At 35.5% G+C, this 19790-nt stretch overlaps 2 protein-coding genes and 1 pseudogene across 4 annotated transcripts; 1 reads left to right on the forward strand and 2 right to left on the reverse strand.

Moving 5' to 3' along the window:
• Positions 1-831: 831 nt before the first annotated feature.
• LOC113699662 (GCN5-related N-acetyltransferase 7, chloroplastic-like) lies at positions 832-5824 on the reverse strand (annotated as a pseudogene).
• Positions 5753-19354, forward strand: LOC113700148 (uncharacterized). 3 transcript variants are annotated; one of them, XM_072058271.1, is made up of 8 exons: positions 5753-6319; positions 10813-12433; positions 15447-15637; positions 17076-17156; positions 17372-17492; positions 18072-18368; positions 18511-18579; positions 18769-19354. In XM_072058271.1, the coding sequence occupies exons 3-8, from the start codon at positions 15447-15449 to the stop codon at positions 18859-18861; spliced, it is 852 nt and encodes a 283-aa protein (XP_071914372.1). In that variant the 5' UTR covers positions 5753-6319; positions 10813-12433; the 3' UTR covers positions 18862-19354. The 3 variants fall into 3 exon arrangements, with proteins under 3 accessions (XP_071914372.1, XP_027076454.1, XP_071914373.1); XM_027220653.2 differs by having other exon boundaries at positions 12007-12433; XM_072058272.1 differs by lacking the exons at positions 5753-6319; positions 10813-12433 and adding an exon at positions 14318-14471.
• On the reverse strand, positions 7157-10925 carry LOC113699299 (uncharacterized). Its single transcript, XM_072058273.1, has 4 exons — positions 10787-10925; positions 9625-9815; positions 8106-8183; positions 7157-7890 (listed from the first exon to the last, which is right to left on the reverse strand). The coding sequence occupies exons 2-4, from the start codon at positions 9813-9815 to the stop codon at positions 7725-7727; spliced, it is 435 nt and encodes a 144-aa protein (XP_071914374.1). The 5' UTR covers positions 10787-10925; the 3' UTR covers positions 7157-7724.
• Positions 19355-19790: the final 436 nt, after the last annotated feature.

The raw sequence follows: 19790 nt of genomic DNA on the forward strand, positions 1-19790 counted from the left end.
TTATCTTTTTTAAAATGAAAATAGTTATATTTTGTTTTTGCACAAGTGACATATTGGAGTATCTTCTCATAATGTGCAATTGATTTGTGATATTATAAGATATTTAATCAGAGGTTATTTCTTGTCTTAATTTTCATTATGACTATTCTGCATATTTAGGAAATAGACATTCCTTTATAATAAAAGTTAATATTTGATATTTTAAGATGTCATATATTTAAATGGATGGAAATTATTTTGAATATAACATATTAAGATAATTTGGTTAGAAAAAATTTTGACCCCTAAAGAAAAAAAATCCTGACTCCGTCACTAGAAAGACATATATTGACTTTTACATTATCAGATTAAAAGGCACACGAGTTGAACAGGCTAGTTTGTTCAAAAAATCCTTTAGAAATGAGGAGGTCATTTAATAAGAGCTTTTCTGTTCTGTTTTATCGCCAATGTTCATGTCATCGGGAAACGGCAGCTTTTGAAGTGGGAGTCGACTAGACGAAAATGACTAGGAATTATTTTCATGAACATTCACTGTTATGGTCCCAACTACCATTGAGAAGTTGCCTTTGCACGCTGGATATTCAATACTAGCCAAGTGACATGCAATCCAAAATGCATCATCTCATAGTCCCGGAATGCAATCACAATCTCGTCTTTTTCTTCAGTAAAGAACTGGATCAGTTTGCTAATGTGGTTTTCTTGCCTTCCAAATGCATAGACAAGGTTCCAGTAATGTCAATGGCATACTTTCACAGACTGATGCCTAACGATTGAATAACCTGCAGGCATTTTCAGCCAGGAATGTAATGTGAGAAGGCAAGTTGAGAATCATTGCAGGAACTACTATCTTCTTTTTCACCATTCAACAAGCGACTGAAAGAATTGACATCTTGAGTTACATTCAAATTGAGCACAGTACATGTACAAATTAAACCAATCACATTCCGTTGCCCTCCTGTTGTACCCCGAAATAAGGGGGAAAGAATCGCTACATAGCAAATTATGGGTCACAGAGCTCCACGAGCATACGACTATTATGGTACACGGAGTTGGAGAAGAAGAGGGAAAGGTATAGGAACAATGATAGCATTACAACTCATACGTGACTGGAAGACCTATCCACAGAAGAAGCCTTCTAGGTCGATCTAGAAATCTTGCTTGCCATGCAGGTTCCTCATTCTCCCGAACAAAACCACTTTAGAGGTATAGATTCTTTGCTGGCTCATTATCAACGGCAACATGGACATACAAATCACTTATACCTGAAAAGTATGACAGTTTATTTGAAGTCAAATGAAGTACATCAGCTTAAATCTATAAAACGTAACATCACGAAATTAGACAGGAAGTGGTTTCTTAAGAACCTAATGTGGACAAAATACAAACATCCATGCACGTATATTCAAACACAGAACAGCTTTACCAACAGCAATACTTACACTTGTTACTTTATTGTTTTAATAGAAATAACCATGCACATGCAGATTCACACAGAGCACAGCTTTACAAACAGCAATACTTACATTTGGGCACTACTTTATCATGTTAATATGAGAAGTACCAGAAAAGAGAAAGATGCACTCTTTCAGATGTAAACAATATTTTTCGCAGTCAAATCCTCACTTGTAATCAAGAGTGCTTTCTGATAATCAATTACTTCCTTGCATTTGAATAGAAGTTTATGTACATATTGGAATAGGTTGTATCTACTGGTTTAAATTACAACTGTAAGTCAATCTCACATATGTATGTATGCATGTATGTATATATTCAGCTCTTTAATGATAAGGTGACCATGGAAAGAAACCAATCATTATATGCAAAATTGAGGACAAGGGAATATAAATCAATAGGAGACAAACAGAGGTTACCCCAATTTCTAGCAACTATCTTTGCTTTTGCAATGACATCATAACCCAAGCCATTTCTTCGTAGTTCCCTGGCAACACATACATTGCTCAGGTATGCCCTAGCAAAATCAGCTCCAATTCCCTGTCAAGATATAGAGTCAAATTCTTAACTGCTTTGCCTTTACATTCAAGCCATATCTCCAAAGAGACTTAGCTGCTGGACTTTACCATTGCCCAAACATGAAACTAGTGTAATAATTACCTTTGGCTTCATTCCTGTTATTTCATCTGGAAGCCTGATACACTGGTTAAGGTCTAAGGTACCAACAACCACTCGTTCCTCTTGACCTTTTGAAAACTGCGAAACCACAACAGCATAAAACATCTAAATGTGCTGCAAAATTATGCAAACAAAGGGAGACAAAAATAGGTCATAACCTTGTGATGAAGCAATGAACAAAACATCATCAGCATGTTCTCAAAAAGATTCAAGTTAATTCCAAAATGAGCAGCAAACATCATGAATCTGAAGGTTCCTCACTAATCCATTCATTCATCCCAAAACAGAAAACAGCAACAACATAATTTTATAAACAGGTAAAAGTACTTGTGCCCTTTAATACAGAACAGATCGTTGACATTTCTCTTATTAAAATACTGCCCCTCCATCTACCACGTTAAGTTATAGCGTAAGGGTGGCAAAATATACAAAATTAAAGAAGATCTTAACCACAAATTTAGCTATAAACATGGAATCCAGAATGTGACAAAACATAGATTCCGCCTTCAATGATAACTAATTTAAGATTTGACGTTATGAAATCTGTTTAGAAAAGATAGTTGCTTGAAAACTCAAATTACAAACAAATTTCTCACAAAACCAGTTGAAGGATGTATAAAAAATTCATAGGCACACCAGCCCATTGGACTGTTGGTAAGCCAAGTCCAGCTCACATTCTGACACCTTTACCCCATTCTGAATGCTTACACGACCATATGACATTATGTATACCGACTTTTTGACATTTCTCTTATTAAAATACTGCCCCTCCATCTACCACGTTAAGTTATAGTGTAAAGGTGGCAAAATATACAAAATTAAAGAAGATCTTAACCACAAATTTAGCTATAAACATGGAATCCAGAATGTGACAAAACATAGATTCCGCCTTCAATGATAACTAATTTAAGATTTGACGTTATGAAATCTGTTTAGCAAAGATAGTTGCTTGAAAACTCAAATTACAAACAAATTTCTCACAAAACCAGTTGAAGGATGTATAAAAACTTCATAGGCACACTAGCCCATTGGACTGTTGGTAAGCCAAGTCCAGCTCACATTCTGACACCTTTACCCCATTCTGAATGCTTACACGACCATATGACATTATGAATACCAACTTTTTGAGCAGATTTTGCACAGCCTTCTGAACTTATGATCATCAGATAATATACAGGAAAGCCTTGTTGCCTTTTTGCTTTCCTTTTTCTTCCTTCTCTTAAAATGTATGAGCTAAAATTTAAAACTAGATGGGGTATCCTGTGCTCAATAATGTCTCAGCATTTGAATGTGCAGATTGAGTGAGACACTGTCAATCTTTCAGTGCAATAGAAGGGAACAGAAAAATGAAATGACAAATTGAAGAATAAACACTTGGTCAACCATATATTGCCTTCCCTAATGTTCTTCTACTTGGGAACAGTCTAGCATTAGCAAGGACTGTGACCACAAATTAGAATTATCATGGTCAATCAAAAGCATCAACTCATACTCAAAATATCTTGTGCACAGCCAGCAAACCAGTCATACCAATCTTCACACAACCAGTAGATTGTGACACAGCAATGGTGACAGACCATTTGAACCAGAACTTGAAACTATCTACTGAACTCTAACAGACAAAGCAGACCATACAAGATAAGCCTGCAGTCTAAAACTAACAGAGTAGGATGATGCCGACTCATTTTGCAAGTAATATCTACTGAACCCTGATCTTCGAAGATTCAAACCAAGAAATCAACAATAACGAAAGCTCATAAGTTTACAAGTTAATCACAACTGAGGGACAAAGCCCCACTAATGAAACAAAGAAGAGAATGGGAGAAAAAAAAAAAGGTACAAGCAAAAAAATGGCAATTACAAAACATTCCATATCCATTAAATGTTTATACACATGGATAAAACTGGCACTGCTAATATACCATTTAGAGATGACAGTATTTAAATTGAGTATTAGGAACAAGACAGAACAAGAGTTACCTTGCAAGACTTGCATATATCATCTGAGATGGTTGCTACATGTGACCATGGTAATGTAGCATTAATACAAGAGACCTTTTTAAAGCCCAACCGCGTCCCTGCTATCCGTTCCTTAAGCGCCTTGTATTCATGTTCGGCCAAGTACCTTATATGGTCCTAATAATACTTGACAAGGAGAACATACTATCAGCATTACATTGATCATTTTACACATACATAGTACTGCCTAAATGTCATCAAAATCATTTCACATCAGTTGTAGATTATGTATTTTAATAGAAGCATTACATACATGGCAAAGCACTCGAATCAAACAGTTCAGCTATGGCTTCTTTTCATCTGAATCAAATCCAGCTTACTCTATCAGCACGAGGTTCATATACAGCCAATAAATCATCTTGATTACCAATACGCTTCCCCTGTTGCCAAGTTTCTATTTTTAAAAAATCCCATAAGTTTCTTATCACTCTTAACAAGAAATTAAGCAAGAACAACTAAATCACACACAAAAAACTAAGATAAGCAAAGAACAAGAATCTAGAGTTAAAAAAAAGAATTTTTTTTTATCAAGGCAACATGAAGGGATTTGAGTTTGGAATCCTCAGACTCACTTGAATGCCAAAGTCCTGGTCTTGGAAGTCATAGAAAGTTCGGACGCGGAGACAGGCTGCAGCCCAGAGCTCAGTGTCCAAAGTGGCTTCAGAGACATCTAGGAATGACTTGTCAATTCTTATTTTTTGTGGTGCTGATTCCTTTGTGGTTGGATGTGGTGTTTGCTGGTGGTTATAAAGTTCCGAAGAGATGGACAGTGACAAAAATGGTGGAGGTAGTTAGCGGTGGCAATGGGTGGCGATCAGGGCGGTGGTGGTGACGACAGGGTGGACTTTTGAGTTGAGCGGACAAGGTGATATTAGGATAGCCATTTCAAGTTTTCTCAATGTTTTCAAACCCTGATCATATCGGCAGTTGGACCGCAGGTCGGCCATGTGTTCGGTTCGATTCATAGCTTGTGTTGATCTGGATCAAGAATCGGTCAAAGTCGTAAAAAAAATTTGTTAAAACCGTTCAAACCGGTTCGAACCATTAACCGCGATTTTTCAATTTTTGGTCAAAATTGATTGAATTTTCAATTTTGACTGAAATTATCTAAACCTAATCTTCAGTTCACTCTTCACTCTTCAGATAGTCAGGGGTGTGTAAAGTCGAAAAATTTCGATTTCGAAATCGATTTCGAATTGAATTCAAAAGTTCGAATTCGAAATTTCTGTAATTCGGAAGTGAATTCAGTAATTTCAATTTTGAATTGGTCGAAATCAGATCGAATTCGAAAATATAATTTTTAAATTTGAAATTACCGATTTTGAATCGAGGAATTCGAAATAAGAATTCGAAATCGAAAATTCGATATCAAATTCGAATAATAATATTTATATATAATATAATAGTTTTAATAATACACATATAATATATATTATATGGGGGGAAGGTTGGGTTGGGTGGTACGGGGGAGGGAGTGTAAGCAAGAGGTCTTGGGTTCGAGTCCTCTTTCTTACACTAAATAAAAAAAAATGTTAAAAAAAAATATATATATATATATAATATATATTATATAACATAATAAGTTAATAATTGAAATTGAAATTGAAATAATAAGTTAATACATGACATTGCAAAAACCCTAATCCTTACTCTTCCGCCGCAACTTCTTCCTCATCGCCTCTTCGTCACTGTCTAGTGTCTTCCTCAGAGTTGAGAGTCTCACCTTCTTTCCTCCGCCTCCACCGCCTGACTTACTGTCTCACTGAACTTCTTTCCTCCGCCTCCGACTCAGCTTACTCTCTCTCACTCTCGGTTTCACCTAATAACTCCTCTTTCCCTCCGCTGCAGCATTCTTCCCTGTCTGACTTTACCCATCCTTTTTCGCTGCTTTCGGCCCTTCCACTGGGATGCTTTGCCGCCTAATGTGCTGAACCTCCATTGACCTCGAGTCCACGACCTGCAGCCCCAATTTCCCCCACCCAGCAAAACAGTCCAAGGCAGAAAGCCAAGAACTAAAGCAAAAAATTTAGCTAATCTCCGCAGAGTTTGCAAAGGAGGCAATTCTCCACCTTGCAGCAGTCACCATTGACCGACTAGAACCTAGTTGTTCTCTCTTGGTACTCGTTGAAGAGAATCAACATCTAGCTCAACTTGTGACTGAGAGTAAGAGGTACATTTCCATTGTTTTTCTTCTTAAGTAGTAATATTTCTTTCTCCGGTGATGATTATGTTGTAATTGATTGGTTGTTTTGATATTCTCTTGCTAAATCTCTCACTGTGTTTCTTCGGGCAGTAATAGAGAATCTCTTTGTGCTCTTTTTGTTTTCAAATTTCTTAACCTTAATATGAGCAGGAAAATAAATCACAACTTTTTTGGGGGATAAATATTAGCGACTGTATTGGGTAATGGGTATTAATATTTCGGTATAATTAATAGTATATCTGCTTGAAATTATGACTTTGAATTCTCTAATGGTGATTCTAATTTGGAGTATAGTAATTCAAGTTTGAGTAGTCAAGCCTATCCCTCAATCCCTCGGAAGTTGCAAATTGAAATGTTGTTTTACATTTATGATTTATTTGAAATATTTGTTGTCTTATTTGTGTGAAATTTGGACTGGAATTGTTGCTTACATTTGTATTATTTGATAATAGTTGATTTGTATTATTTACTGGGATTGTTTTGTATTTGGAATTTGGACTAGAATGGTTGTATAAGTATTCACTGGAATGGTTGTATAAGTATTCTCGTATGAACTATGAAGTGGTAGAGTTCTTGTGATTTATGGTATTGGAAAGGCACTCTGGTTTGGATGTTTGTACAGGCCATAAGTAATTTCTGCAATTCAAATTCTGCTAGGATGATTGTGTAGGTTGTAATTGTTATGTTATCAGCTACTTAGCTTCATCATTTATCCTTTCCTCTTGAATTTGAGACAGCCGACTTGTGGAATCCAAGGGGACTGCATTAAATTTGAACATGTTTTTCCCTTTTTGAACAAGAGAGGAGAAAAAAAAGAATTCCAAATTTAATTCGGTATCGAATTCAAAATCAGAATTGGCCATTTCGAAATCGAATTTAGTCGGGAAAATTCCAGTCAAAATTTCGAAAATTTCCGATTTCAACTTCCGAATTACCGCTTTCGATTTCGATGCACAACCCTACAGTCAGTTAGTTCTTTTCGCTGCTTTGGTCTTCCTTCTTGCTTCCTCTACAATTGCCGAAATTGCCTGCCGTCTCTATTTCCTTTTCCTCTTAATGGCTTAACCCTAATCCCTTCTCCAAACTCCAAACTCCAAACTCCAATCTTGATCCATAGCAATCAGCAATGAAGTGTTTCTACTCACCGCACCGATTCTAAGCCAAAAAAAAAAAACTCTGGAATCAATCACGGACAGTGATCTATGGAACCTGCCATTTCCATCATATTAACACCTTATACCTTGCCTATGAAAGTTAAGCAAACCAAAACCATATGCAACTACATGAGGCAAATATTTGGACTTTAAAATGCAAAAAAAATCAGATAGCTGTCTAATGTTCAACCAATAGAGTTAGCATAAAGTGAGAGAGACTAGATGCTATGGTGTTGTGGAGAAGAAAACATTGAACAAACCTTTTGAAATTTCTTCTGTAATTCAGCATCCTGAGTAGCCACAAAGAAATGCTCAGAATTGTTTTCTCCAATAATATTAGTTATGCAACTGATAGCACTCTTCTGTTTCTCATGGTCACATTTGAATAAAAGGTTCATCAATGTTTCCTTACAAAAACAAACTAAAAGGAGAAAGATGATGCTACATGATCACTACTCATTTTTATACAAAAACGTTTTACAGATGTTTGGTTGTATAGGAGCCAATTAGAAAATCAAGTCAGTAGAACTTTAACTGTATTTAAAAAACTTCCAAAACTCCTCAGAGAAGTAAGAGGCACGCAAGGAAAAGCAAACCTTGCGGTTAACAGGTTACGAGCTGCATTAAGAGATTCAGCATAGGAGTTACCAAGGCTTCTCAACTCGCCAAGAACACATCTGCACCTAGGAGTGAAACCTTAAATGAGTAGTTAACAAACAAGTTATGCTCATCAAACATCTAGCACATCATACAGAACCACGTGAAAAGAACAACCTAGCATTGAAATCCTTTCATTCAAATGTAGCAGATTAGGATAATCCAATATTTAGTTCACAAAGTGCTCTGAGAAAGAATTATTGCATTTAACTTCCATTTAAAGGGACAAGTCACTATTTGCACAAACACAACTTGTTTTGTTGTAGGCATCCAACCACCACCACCACAGTGATGGACTTCATCACCACCTAGATCCATATCTACCATACAATCCCTTAAGGCCACCTGAGGAAGAAAATATATATCCTATACCACCTTTAATTTTGTACAATTGACTGCCCTACAAGAGTACCAACCAAATGCCTATAATCTGTACCACCATTGCATCATCCCGCCATTTTGTCACTTCTCATGCCACCAGAATGCATACCAAAAATGGTAATAGAACTTCACTTTTGTGCCAAGATATCTTTAACTTGAATTTTCATTAAAAAAAAAGGATTAACTTTCTATGCACTGACATTGCAGTGATTTTTTTTTTTTTTACACTAGCAGCCTTGAATGTATGACACATGTACATTATTTGAATTTCAAATTTGAATTCACATTATCTGACATGATCTAAACCTGCTTGTGTAAATAAATCTTTACACCGACAGTGTATGAAAATGTTATCTGAAAAAAAAAAATGCTATGGCAACCCCCTTGGTAGTTGTTATTATGGCCCAAGTCACAGATGCAACAGCACAAGTGTCAAGGATGCTTTAAATGCATTTTCACACAGTAGTACAATGAAACCATAAGCTAATGTTTACCTTCAGCAGGATGCATTTTTATCATCATAAGTTCAAGTTTCTGTACCATCACTATCAAGAGTACTTCTTTACTCTACAAACTTCTATTTTGCCTGATAATCAGATTTCAGCACAACGCCTCAACTTTAATACCAGAACTGTTTTTTGCACAAATCCTATAAGTGTCTATGATATCTGCATATTACCAAAAGTTAGACTCTCCAAAGAATACGTTGTTACAAACATCAAAAGGAAGTTTTCACTCTCTCCCTTTCTTCTTCTCCATGTCTCTTTATCTCATCTATATTTCATATGAAAACTCGGCCCTTTTTTGGTTTTAAAGATATCTCCTTTCAGGTCCCTCGCTAACTATAATCTATTCTGATGTAATTTAGTTACAACCAAAACTCACAAAAAAACAATGTGAATTTCTTCAGCTTACAATTTCTTTTAGCCGCTTACCTTAACAGGGGGGAAAAATAACATAAGAAGCCATGGCTTGGAACACAGTTTTGAAAGTATTACCAGAAAATTAAAAAACTAACAATGCAAGTCATCTGAAAGATTTTGTCTAAACTTTTTGTGCAGCAAAAGGAAGCCATTAGACCTGGTAGTAAAAATCTTTACTGGGGCACCTAAAGCATTAGCCAACGCAGTATCAGCAGGAGTGATCTTATTGAGAAGCAGGTGGTGCACAAAAGTTCCATCACACAGAACTTTAAAAAGCTCCCTGAAACCAAAGCAAGCTGTATAGAATCTGAAAGCTTTTCGATGGCGTTTCTGCTTCTTTACTCTCATCTATCAACATCAAGAAAATAATGAATCAACATAAGAATATTGATAACAAACAAGAAAATTGAAATCCATCCCAAATTGTGATTTTTCTGACTTAAGATTTGCAGTATATTTTTTTATGCACAAAAAAAGTTAGGTAAAATTCTAACACTTGACTTCTACATTTCTTTATGAAAATGTCCTGTATGTCCATTTAATTAGCGTCCAATAGAACTCGAGCTGAGGCATTGCGGTGGCCTCAAGACTCACAGAAACAAGGGTAAAAATGGCATGCAAATCTCTTATAGTGTTTGACATGCAGCAGTTTGAGTTAGAAGAAAAACTAATATTCCTCCATTGTTTCTTTTAGTGTATCGTGGGATCTAATTCCACTTCCTCCAGCACTCACTAGACTGACTCGAGGAAGAGTTAAAACAACTTAGCAGCCAGTCATTCATCTAAAGTGTTTCAAGGTCTAAACTTCTACAACAAAAATGTCCATTATTTACGTTACCCAGCACAAAATCTAAGCTAATAGTTTTAGTTCCCTTGAATTAAATCTATCGACATACATACAATAGCATAACACACAATGCCCAAAAGGGATTACGCACATTGCCATTCAAAGTCAAAAAAATCCAACTAAGAAACAAAACTACCAGTCCTTGAGCCAGAATGGAAAAAAAAAGAAGAAAAAAGAAAAATCGACGAACTGAAATAGCTTAAAACTTTGTCCTAGTTTAATAACTATTCGGATGCAATTAAATAGCACAACTAATTATGATTATCCAGCTAAAGAATTTTCCCATCTATTAAGTTGAGTGAAAGTATACACCATTAAACAACCCACCAACATGAAAATATTCTTCATTTGCCACAAAAGAGAGACAGGAAAAAAAGAAAGTGGAATATGAATTCAAAAATCATGAAACCTCAGGCAGGCGACTAGTATGGGAAATTTAATATACACTAATAACAAAAATATATAAAGATACCTGAAAATATTGCTATCTATGGGCAGATAGATATGGGTCGCCACCGTAAGGAAGACCAGAGAAGAAAGAAGAACAAAGGGGGAGGGTATTTGCCCTTTGCGACTTTTTGTCTGGGAGGTTTGGTCGAGGAAAATACTTAACGAATCAAAGGGGTTTTACGGCTGTTTGAGCAATAGGTGAAGGGAATTGCTAGAATAGTCCTTTAAATATTTACTAAGTCTCAATTTAGTTCTCAATATTTTATAGTGCTTTTTAATCCTTTTTTTTTTTTGTAGATTGGACTCGAGAATTTGTATAACATTCAATTTAAAAATTTTATTGAGGTTTAATTATATTTATATAGTCGCAAATGGAGGTTTAGCTATGTTTTAGGCTTCATTCTTTGTTTGGATACCTTTTCTCTTTTCTCTTTTCTATATTTTTTGTCTCTTACGTACTTCTTATTTTTATACTTTCGTTTGAAAAAATTATTTGCAAGTGCATTCTTCGAAAAAAAAAATACTGCACTTAATTATCATATTTCTAACGATCTCAAGTACATTACGTTAGAAAAAATTCAACACTAATATATTAAACAAATGATTAAAATAAATTTTAATCCAAACAAGATATTCTATAAAAACTATCATAGCACAATTTAGTAATATATGTTTTTCTTTCTACTTTGTTAAAATAATTTCTCTGTAAAATTTGACAACTTAATTAACTTATTTTTTATTTTTCTTTGGTAATTAACTAGATCGAAAATTTCATGAAAAAATTCTAGATTAAAAATATATCATTTTTGAAACATCCAGGTTCCTTTGTTGGATGTGCTAAGAATCAAGAAAAGACATCAAATGAGGCTGAAAAGCACCAATTTTGAGTTTGGTACTAAATTTGCAAATTTTCTTTTTCCATCGTGGATCCTTTGCTTTTGCCTCTAACCAAAAGAATGGTATTTTAAGAAAATCTGAAAGTTGGATGAAAGACGGAGAAAAAGTTTTTCTGAAAAATTGGAAATGGCTATCCTAAGATCACCTTGTTCGGCCATGTGTCCGGTTCGGTTCATAACTTGTGTTGACCTGGATCAAGAATCGGTCAAAACTGTAAAAAAAATGTTAAAACCGTTCAAACCGGTTTGAACCGTTAACCGCAATTTTTCAATTTTTGGTCAAAATTGACTGAATTTTCAATTTTGGCTGAAATTATCTAAACCTAATCTTCAGTTCACTCTTCAGTCAGTAGGTTCTTTTGGCCGCTTCCGTCTTCATGCTTCCTCTACAATTGCCGAAATTGCCTGCCGTCTCTATTTCCTTCTCCCCTTAATGGCTTAACCCTAATCCCTTCTCCAAACTCCAAACTCCAAACTCCAAACTCCAATCTTGATCCATAGCAATCAGCAGTGATGTTTTTCTACTCACCGCACTGATTCTAAGCCAAAAAAAAACTCTGGAATCAATCACGGACAGTGATCTATGAAGCAACTCAATTCACTTGTTTCGATTCTCAGCTGCTACCCATCAATTCATCAACATCTTTAGGGACAAAATTTATGATCGAGTCTTGTACAGCATTACCAGCACTGAAAGTGAACCTGCCGAGGTGAAAGGTTTTCCCATTTAAGATTTCCTATTGCACTCCTGAAAGGCCTGAAGCTTATACCAGGTTCGTTTATCTTTTTTCCTTTTTTTTTTTCCTTTCGTTGTTGATTACTGAGTTTTGGTTATGATCCATTCCGTCCCCCCGGCCCTATATACTGCTGTAATTTTTGGGCATATGATCCTTATTGACTTGTCATTGCAGCAGCAGCCTAAATGATTATATTATAAGCTGATCAGCCTAAATCAATGTTTTTTTTTTTGTTTGTCCGCAAATTATATAAGCTGTCAGTCTGTTTGTCCTGCAATTTTTGTTTTGTTTTGTTTTTTTACTCATTAGTTTGCTTTGTTGATTACTGGGTTTGTCCTGCAATTTTTTCACCAGTCTGTTTGTCCTGCCGAGGTGCGTGTTTTTGTCCTCAAATTAAATGTTTTTTTACTCGTTCGTTGTTGATTACTGGGTTTGGAAATCCCTCTGTTAGCCCCGGCTTTTGGAGCTGACTCATTGGACTCTTTGTCGACCTCAGGCTCAGGCTCGGGCAACACCTTTGTCTTCTTTTTGAAAGGCATTTTGCAACCAGTTTCAGGGAGTATGAAACTAGGGTTTTTTCGTGGTAGATTAGATCCTTAGTTTTTGGCCGAGGACCAAAAATGTCAATTAATTGGTTGTCAGGTACCAGAGGTTGGTACTAAACCCAATTTTGAATTTCAAGCAGTCAATTCTTTCGATGTCCGTTTCCTACCTTGGCCTTGTGGTGAACGAAAATGTAGGAAACATACAAATTTAAGATAGGCTCTGAAACATGATTCACCGCTGTCTTTGAGGTAATGGTTGGTGATGCATAATAGTCTAGTAAGGATTTGTACCAATTTAGATTGAAAGTTTCATGGTCATAAGTGGAAAAAGTTCATGGATTATCTTTTGGCATCACAGATTCCTCCTTGGCAATGTTTTAATTTATTTGTTGAATATTCATAATTAGCTATGTATTAATTATTTGTTTAAGACTATATATATATATATATATATATATATATTATTTATTTGTTTATTTATTGAACCGGGTTGAACCGGTCCGACCTCGACCCTTTCACTTCACCGGTTCAATTGACTGTCCGGGTTTTAAAGCATTGGTTTTTCTCTGTCTTTTATCCAACTTCCGGGTTTTCTTAAAATACCATTCTTTTGGTTGGAGGCAAAAGCAAAGGATCCACGATGAAAAAAGAAAATTTGCAAATTTAGTACCAAACTCAAAATATTGGTGCTTTTCAGCCTCATTTGATGTCTTTTCTTGATTCTTAGCACATCCAACAAAGGAACCAAGATGTTTCAAAAGTGATATATTTCAATCTAGAATTTTTTTCATGAAATTTTCGATCTAGTTAATTACCAAAGAAAAATAAAAAAAGTTAATTAAGTTGTCAAATTTTACAGAGAAATTATTTTAAAAAAGTAGAAAGAAAAACATATATTACTAAATTGTGCTGTGATAGTTTTTATAGAATATCTTGTTTGGATTAAAATTTATTTTAATCATTTGTTTAATATATTAGTGTTGAATTTTTTCTAACGTAATGTACTTGAGATCATTAGAAATATGATAATTAAGTGCAGTATTTTTTTTTCGAAGAGTGCACTTGCAAATAATTTTTTCAAACGAAAGTATAAAAATAATAAGTACGTAAGAGACAAAAAATATAGAAAAAGAAAAGAGAAAAGGTATCCAAACAAAGAATGAAGCCTAAAACATAGCTAAACCTCCATTTGCGACTATATAAATATAATTAAACCTCAATAAAATTTTTAAATTGAATGTTATACAAATTCTCGAGTCGAAACTACAAAAAAAAAGGATTAAAAAGCACTATAAAATATTGAGAACTAAATTGAGTAAATACTTAAAGGACTATTCTAGCAATTCCCTTCACCCATTGCTCGAACGGCTGTAAAACCCCTTTGATTCGTTAAGTATTTTCTTCGACCGAACCTCCCAGACAAAAAGTCGCAAAGGGCAAATACCCTCCCCCTTTGTTCTTCTTTCTTCTCTGGTCTTCCTTACGGTGGCGACCCATATCTTTCTGTCCATAGATAGCAATATTTTCAGGTATCTTTATATATTTCTGTTAGTAGTGTATATTAAATTTCCCATACTAGTTGCCTGCTTGAGGTTTCATGATTTTTGAATTCATATTCCACTTTCTTTTTTTCCCGTCTCTCTTTTGTGGTAAATGAAGAATATTTTCATGTTGGGGGGTTGTTTAATGATGTATACTTTCACTCAGCTTATAATAGATGGGAAAATTCTTTAGCTGAATAATCATAATTAGTTGTGCTATTTAATTGCATCTGAATAGTTGTTAAACTAGGACAAAGTTTTAAGTTATTTCGGTTCATCGGTTTTTCTTTTTTCTTCTTCTTTTTTTTCCATTCTGGCTCAAGGACTGGTTGTTTTGTTTCTTAGTCGGATTTTTTTGACTTTGAATGGCAATGTACGTAATCCCTTTTGAGCATTGTGTGTTATGCTGTTGTATGTATGTCGATGGATTTAATTCAAGGGAACTAAGACTATTAGCTTAGATTTTGTGCTGGATAACGTAAATAATGGACATTTTTGTTGTAGAAGTTTAGACCTTGAAACACTTTAGATGAATGACTGGCTGCTAAATTGTTTTAACTCTTCCTCGAGTCAATCCAGTGAGTGCTGGAGGAAGTGGAATTAGATCCCACGATACACTGAAAGAAACAATGGAGGAATATTAGTTTTTCTTCTAACTCAAACTGTTGCATGTCAAACATTATAAGAGGTTTGCATGCCATTTTTACCCTTGTTTCTGTGACTCTTGATGCCACCGCAATGCCTCAACTCGAGTTCTATTGGATACTAATTAAATGGACATACAGGACATTTTCATAAGGAAATGCAGAAGTCAAGTGTTAGGATTTTACCTAACTTTTTTAGTGCATAAGAAAATATACCTCAAATCTTAAGTCAAAAAAATCACAATTTGGGATGGATTTCAATTTTCTTGTTTGTTATCAATGTTCTCATGTTGATTCATTATTTTCTTGATGTTGATAGATGAGAGTAAAGAAGCAGAAACGCCATCGAAAAGCTGTCCGATTCTATGCAGCTTGCTTTGGTTTCAGGGAGCCTTTTAAAGTTCTGTGTGATGGAACTTTTGTGCACCACCTGCTTCTCAATAAGATCACTCCTGCTGATACTGCGTTGGCTAATGCTTTAGGTGCCCCAGTAAAGATTTTCACTACCAGGTCTAATGGCTTCCTTTTGCTGCACAAAATGTTTAGACAAAATCTTTAAGATGATTTGCATTGTTAGTTTTTTAATTTTCTGGTAATACTTTCAAAACTGTGTTCCAAGCCATGGCTTCTTATGTTATTTTTTCCCCCTGTTAAGGTAAGTGGCTAAAAGAAATTGTAAGCTGAAGAAATTTACAAATTGTTTTCTTGTGAGTTTTGGTTGTAACTAAATTACATCATAACAGATTATAGTTAGCAAGGGACCTGAAAGGAGATATCTTTAAAACCAAAAAAGGGCTGAGTTTTCATGTGAAATGTAGATGAGATAAAGAGACATGGAGAAGAAGAAAGGGAGAGAGTGAAAACTTCCTTTTGAAGTTTGTAACAACGTATTCTTTGGAGAGTCTTAACTTTTGGTAATATGTAGATACCATAGACACTTATAGGATTTGTGCAAAAAACAGTTCTGGTATTAAAGCTGAGGCGGTGTGGTGAAATCTGATTATCAGCCAAAATAGAAGTTTGCAGTGTAAAGAAGTACTCTTGTTAGTGATGGTACAGAAACTTGAACTTATGGTGATAAAAATGCATCCTGCTGAAGGCAATCATTAGCTTATGGTTTCATTGTACTACTGTGTGAAAATGTATTTAAAGCATCCTTGACACTTGTGCTGTTGCATCTGTGACTTGGGCCATAATAACAACTGCCAAGGGGATTGCCATAGCATTTTTTTTTTCAGATAACATTTTCATACACTGTCGGTGTAAAGATTTATTTACACAAGCAGGTTTAGATCATGTCAGATAATGTGAATTCAAATTTGAAATTCAAATAATGTACATGTATCATACATTCAAGGCTGCTAGTGTAAAAAAAAAAATCACTGCAATGTCAGTGCATAGAAAGTTAATCCTTTTTTTTTAATGAATATTCAAGTTAAAGATATCTTGGCACAAAAGTGAAGTTCCATTTCCATTTTTGGTATGCATTCTGGTGGCATGAGAAGTGGCAAAATGGCGGGATGATGCAATGGTGGTACAGATTATAGGCATTTGGTCGGTACTCTTGTAGGGCAGTCAATTGTACAAAACTAAAGGTGGTATAGGATATATATTTTCTTCCTCAGGTGGCCTTAAGGGATTGTATAGTAGATATGGATCTAGGTGGTGATGAAGTCCATCACTGTGGTGGTAGTGGTTGGATTCCTACAACAAAACAAGTTGTCTGTGCAAATAGTGACTTGTCCCTTTAAATGGAAGTTAAATGCAATAATTCTTTCTCAGAGTACCTTGTGAACTAAATATTGGATTATCCTAATCTGCTATACTTGAATGAAAGGATTTCAATGCTAGGTTGTTCTTGTCACGTGGTTCTGTATGATGTGCTAGATGTTTGATGAGCATAACTTGTTTGTTAACTACTCATTTAAGGTTTCACTCCTGGTTTCAGATGTGTTCTTGGCGAGTTGAGAAGCCTTGGTGACTCCTATGCTGAATCTCTTAATGCAGCTCGTAACCTATTAACCGCAAGGTTTGCTTTTCCTTGCGTACCTCTTATTTCTCTAAGGAGTTTTGGAAGTTTTTTAAATACAGTTAAAGTTCTACTGACTTGATTTTCTAATTGGCTCCTGTACAACCAAACATCTGTAAAAAGTGTTTGTACAAAAATGGGCGGTGATCATGTAGCATCATCTTTCTCTTTTTAGTTTGTTTCTGTAAGGAAACATTGATGAACCTTTTATTCAGATGTGACCATGAGAAACGGAAGAGTGCTGTCAGTTGCATAACTGATATTATTGGAGAAAACAATTCTGAGCATTTCTTTGTGGCTACTCAGGATGCTGAATTGCGGAAGAAATTTCAAAAGGTTTGTTCAATGTTTTCTTCTCCACAACACCATAGCATCTAGTCTCTCTCACTTTATGCTAACTCTGTTGGTTGAACATTAGACAACTATCTGATTTTTTTGCATTTTAAAGTCCAAGTATGTGCCTCATGTAGTTGCATATGGTTTTGGTTTGTTTAACTTTCATAGGCAAGGTATAAGGTGTTAATATGATGGGAATGGCAGGCTCCGACTTAGTTTGATAGTTGCCATGAATATAATTAGTAATATTCCCATGAGTAATTGATGAGTTGTCTGACTCTATCATAAAAAATCCCAGTTGCTTGGTATTCCACTTTGCTTAGGTGTTGCATATTCTGTATCAACCTTGTTTGTCACTTCCCAATAAGTGGATGATTTTGGGTCCTAATGTCTGAAAGGGGCTTAACCTTTCTAACTTTTTAGGTGTTACTCAATATAATGGAGAGTGGAGAAGTATCAAACTGTTGATCACTCTATTTTTGGAATCTAAAAAAGACATATTCTCTCTAGAACTTGCATCTTCAACAAAATTTTATCTATTTCTACCTTTTCATTTTCCTTAATGTCTACTTGATGCAGGTACCAGGTGTTCCTCTTATTTATGGCCTTCGGAATGCCTTATTTCTTGAACAGCCGTCAGCTTTTCAACACCAGTTTGTTAGATCTGTTGAGGAAGATCATTCACATATGACTGACTTGGAATACAAGTTGTTGAATGTAAAGAAAAAGAATGTAGCCTTTGAGGAAGCAAAGGATTCTTCTGATGCCAATGAAGACAAGAATGATGGTACATTTACGGTTCAGGCCATCCAAACAAATTTTAGAAAAAAGAGAGATTTAAAGGACACAGTTCAATTCAAGAGAAAGAGATCTAAGGTTAGAATCCATCATCTGGCTTCCCCGTCATTTTGTGATTGCTGCAAGTACTTTTGATTGGCATGTGCTTCTCTAATTTTTCAATTTTTTGAATCTCTGTTGAGTGTGTCTTTTCTGAGCTCCCTTCCCTCGTACATTGTAGGGTCCAAACCCACTGTCCTGTAAGAAGAAAAAACCACGTGAGAATACAAATAATGCTGCTTCAGTAAAGGTTGGTTTCATTTCTGAATTCTTGACCTGTATTCTCTGCTTGTATTTCTTGGATTGCGTTCAGTATTATTGTGTTTTGTGTTTTTCTGGCTGTACATCTTTGTAGTTAATTGTGATTAATAAATGCTCTTCTGGATGTTTCAATGATCCCTTGCTGTTTTTCTTTCTCATGAGATGGAGTTGGGTGCAGGAAAATGGGAATGGAGATACAACCGTGAGAAGCAGGAATAGAAAAAGGAAGAGGTCACGTAAGAGTAAAAATGTTTCAAAAGCCAACGTCTAGAACTTTTGCTTCTCTTCGTTATTGTTTGCCAGGTTGATCGGTGCTTTTAGTTACAAGTTACATTTGCCGAGTAGGGAAACACCCAACTAGAGAGAATACAGTCTATAAAGGTCAAACTTGAGCTTCCTCACCAGATAAAGTAAAATGCAGATTACCTTGTCAGACACTTCGTTTGCTTTTTTCTCCTTTTGGTGGTTGTGGACGGGCATTTGGGCTTAGCAGAGGGTGGTAGGAGATGATGAGAATTATAGGAAATTTTGGGTTAGTAAACATTCTACTGGTTGATGCCTTCAACTTTGGCGTGATGTACCCTCTTTTGATATTGTTGTAGGTTTCACTTTGACTTCTTTTTTTCCTCTCCTAGTGTAAATTAATTTTGCTTCTAAATCTCCATATACCAATTGTTGTATTTTCATTGTTCGGAAATTCTATTGATGGTGTTTGTTTATTTACCCTACAATGAATGTTGAAGGGGCGCAAGTTGTTTGAACAACCCTCCAAGCATTTCTTTTCCCTTTCCTGTCGTTATTACCTATGCCTCCTTGGCCTGGTATGCATAGCCTAATAAAGCTTCAGACATCCTGGTTAAATAAGCAGTGGGGCGATTTGTTGGAGGAAGAATCTTGACTCGAACAAAAAACAGTGGTCCATCAATAGCTGTTGCATGGAAGCACGACTCTCATTAATTGGGTCTGAAATATTCTGTCTTGATTTGCCTGTGCTGTGTAGATGATTAGCCTGTGCTGTGTAGATGATTAGCCTGTTTGCCTTTGAAGTTGTCTAATATTGAACTTGAGCTATAAAGCAGATGTAATTATAACTGTGTGAGCTGCCCTCGCAAGAGTTTTGAAACCTCAAAGTCCTGCAAAAGAACCTCACACCAAAGGAAAGCCATTAATGTTATAGCTCAGCAACTATTTCTGGTAGGT

This window comes from Coffea arabica, chromosome 7c (assembly GCF_036785885.1).
Source record: "Coffea arabica cultivar ET-39 chromosome 7c, Coffea Arabica ET-39 HiFi, whole genome shotgun sequence".
Lineage (NCBI taxonomy): Eukaryota > Viridiplantae > Streptophyta > Magnoliopsida > Gentianales > Rubiaceae > Coffea > Coffea arabica.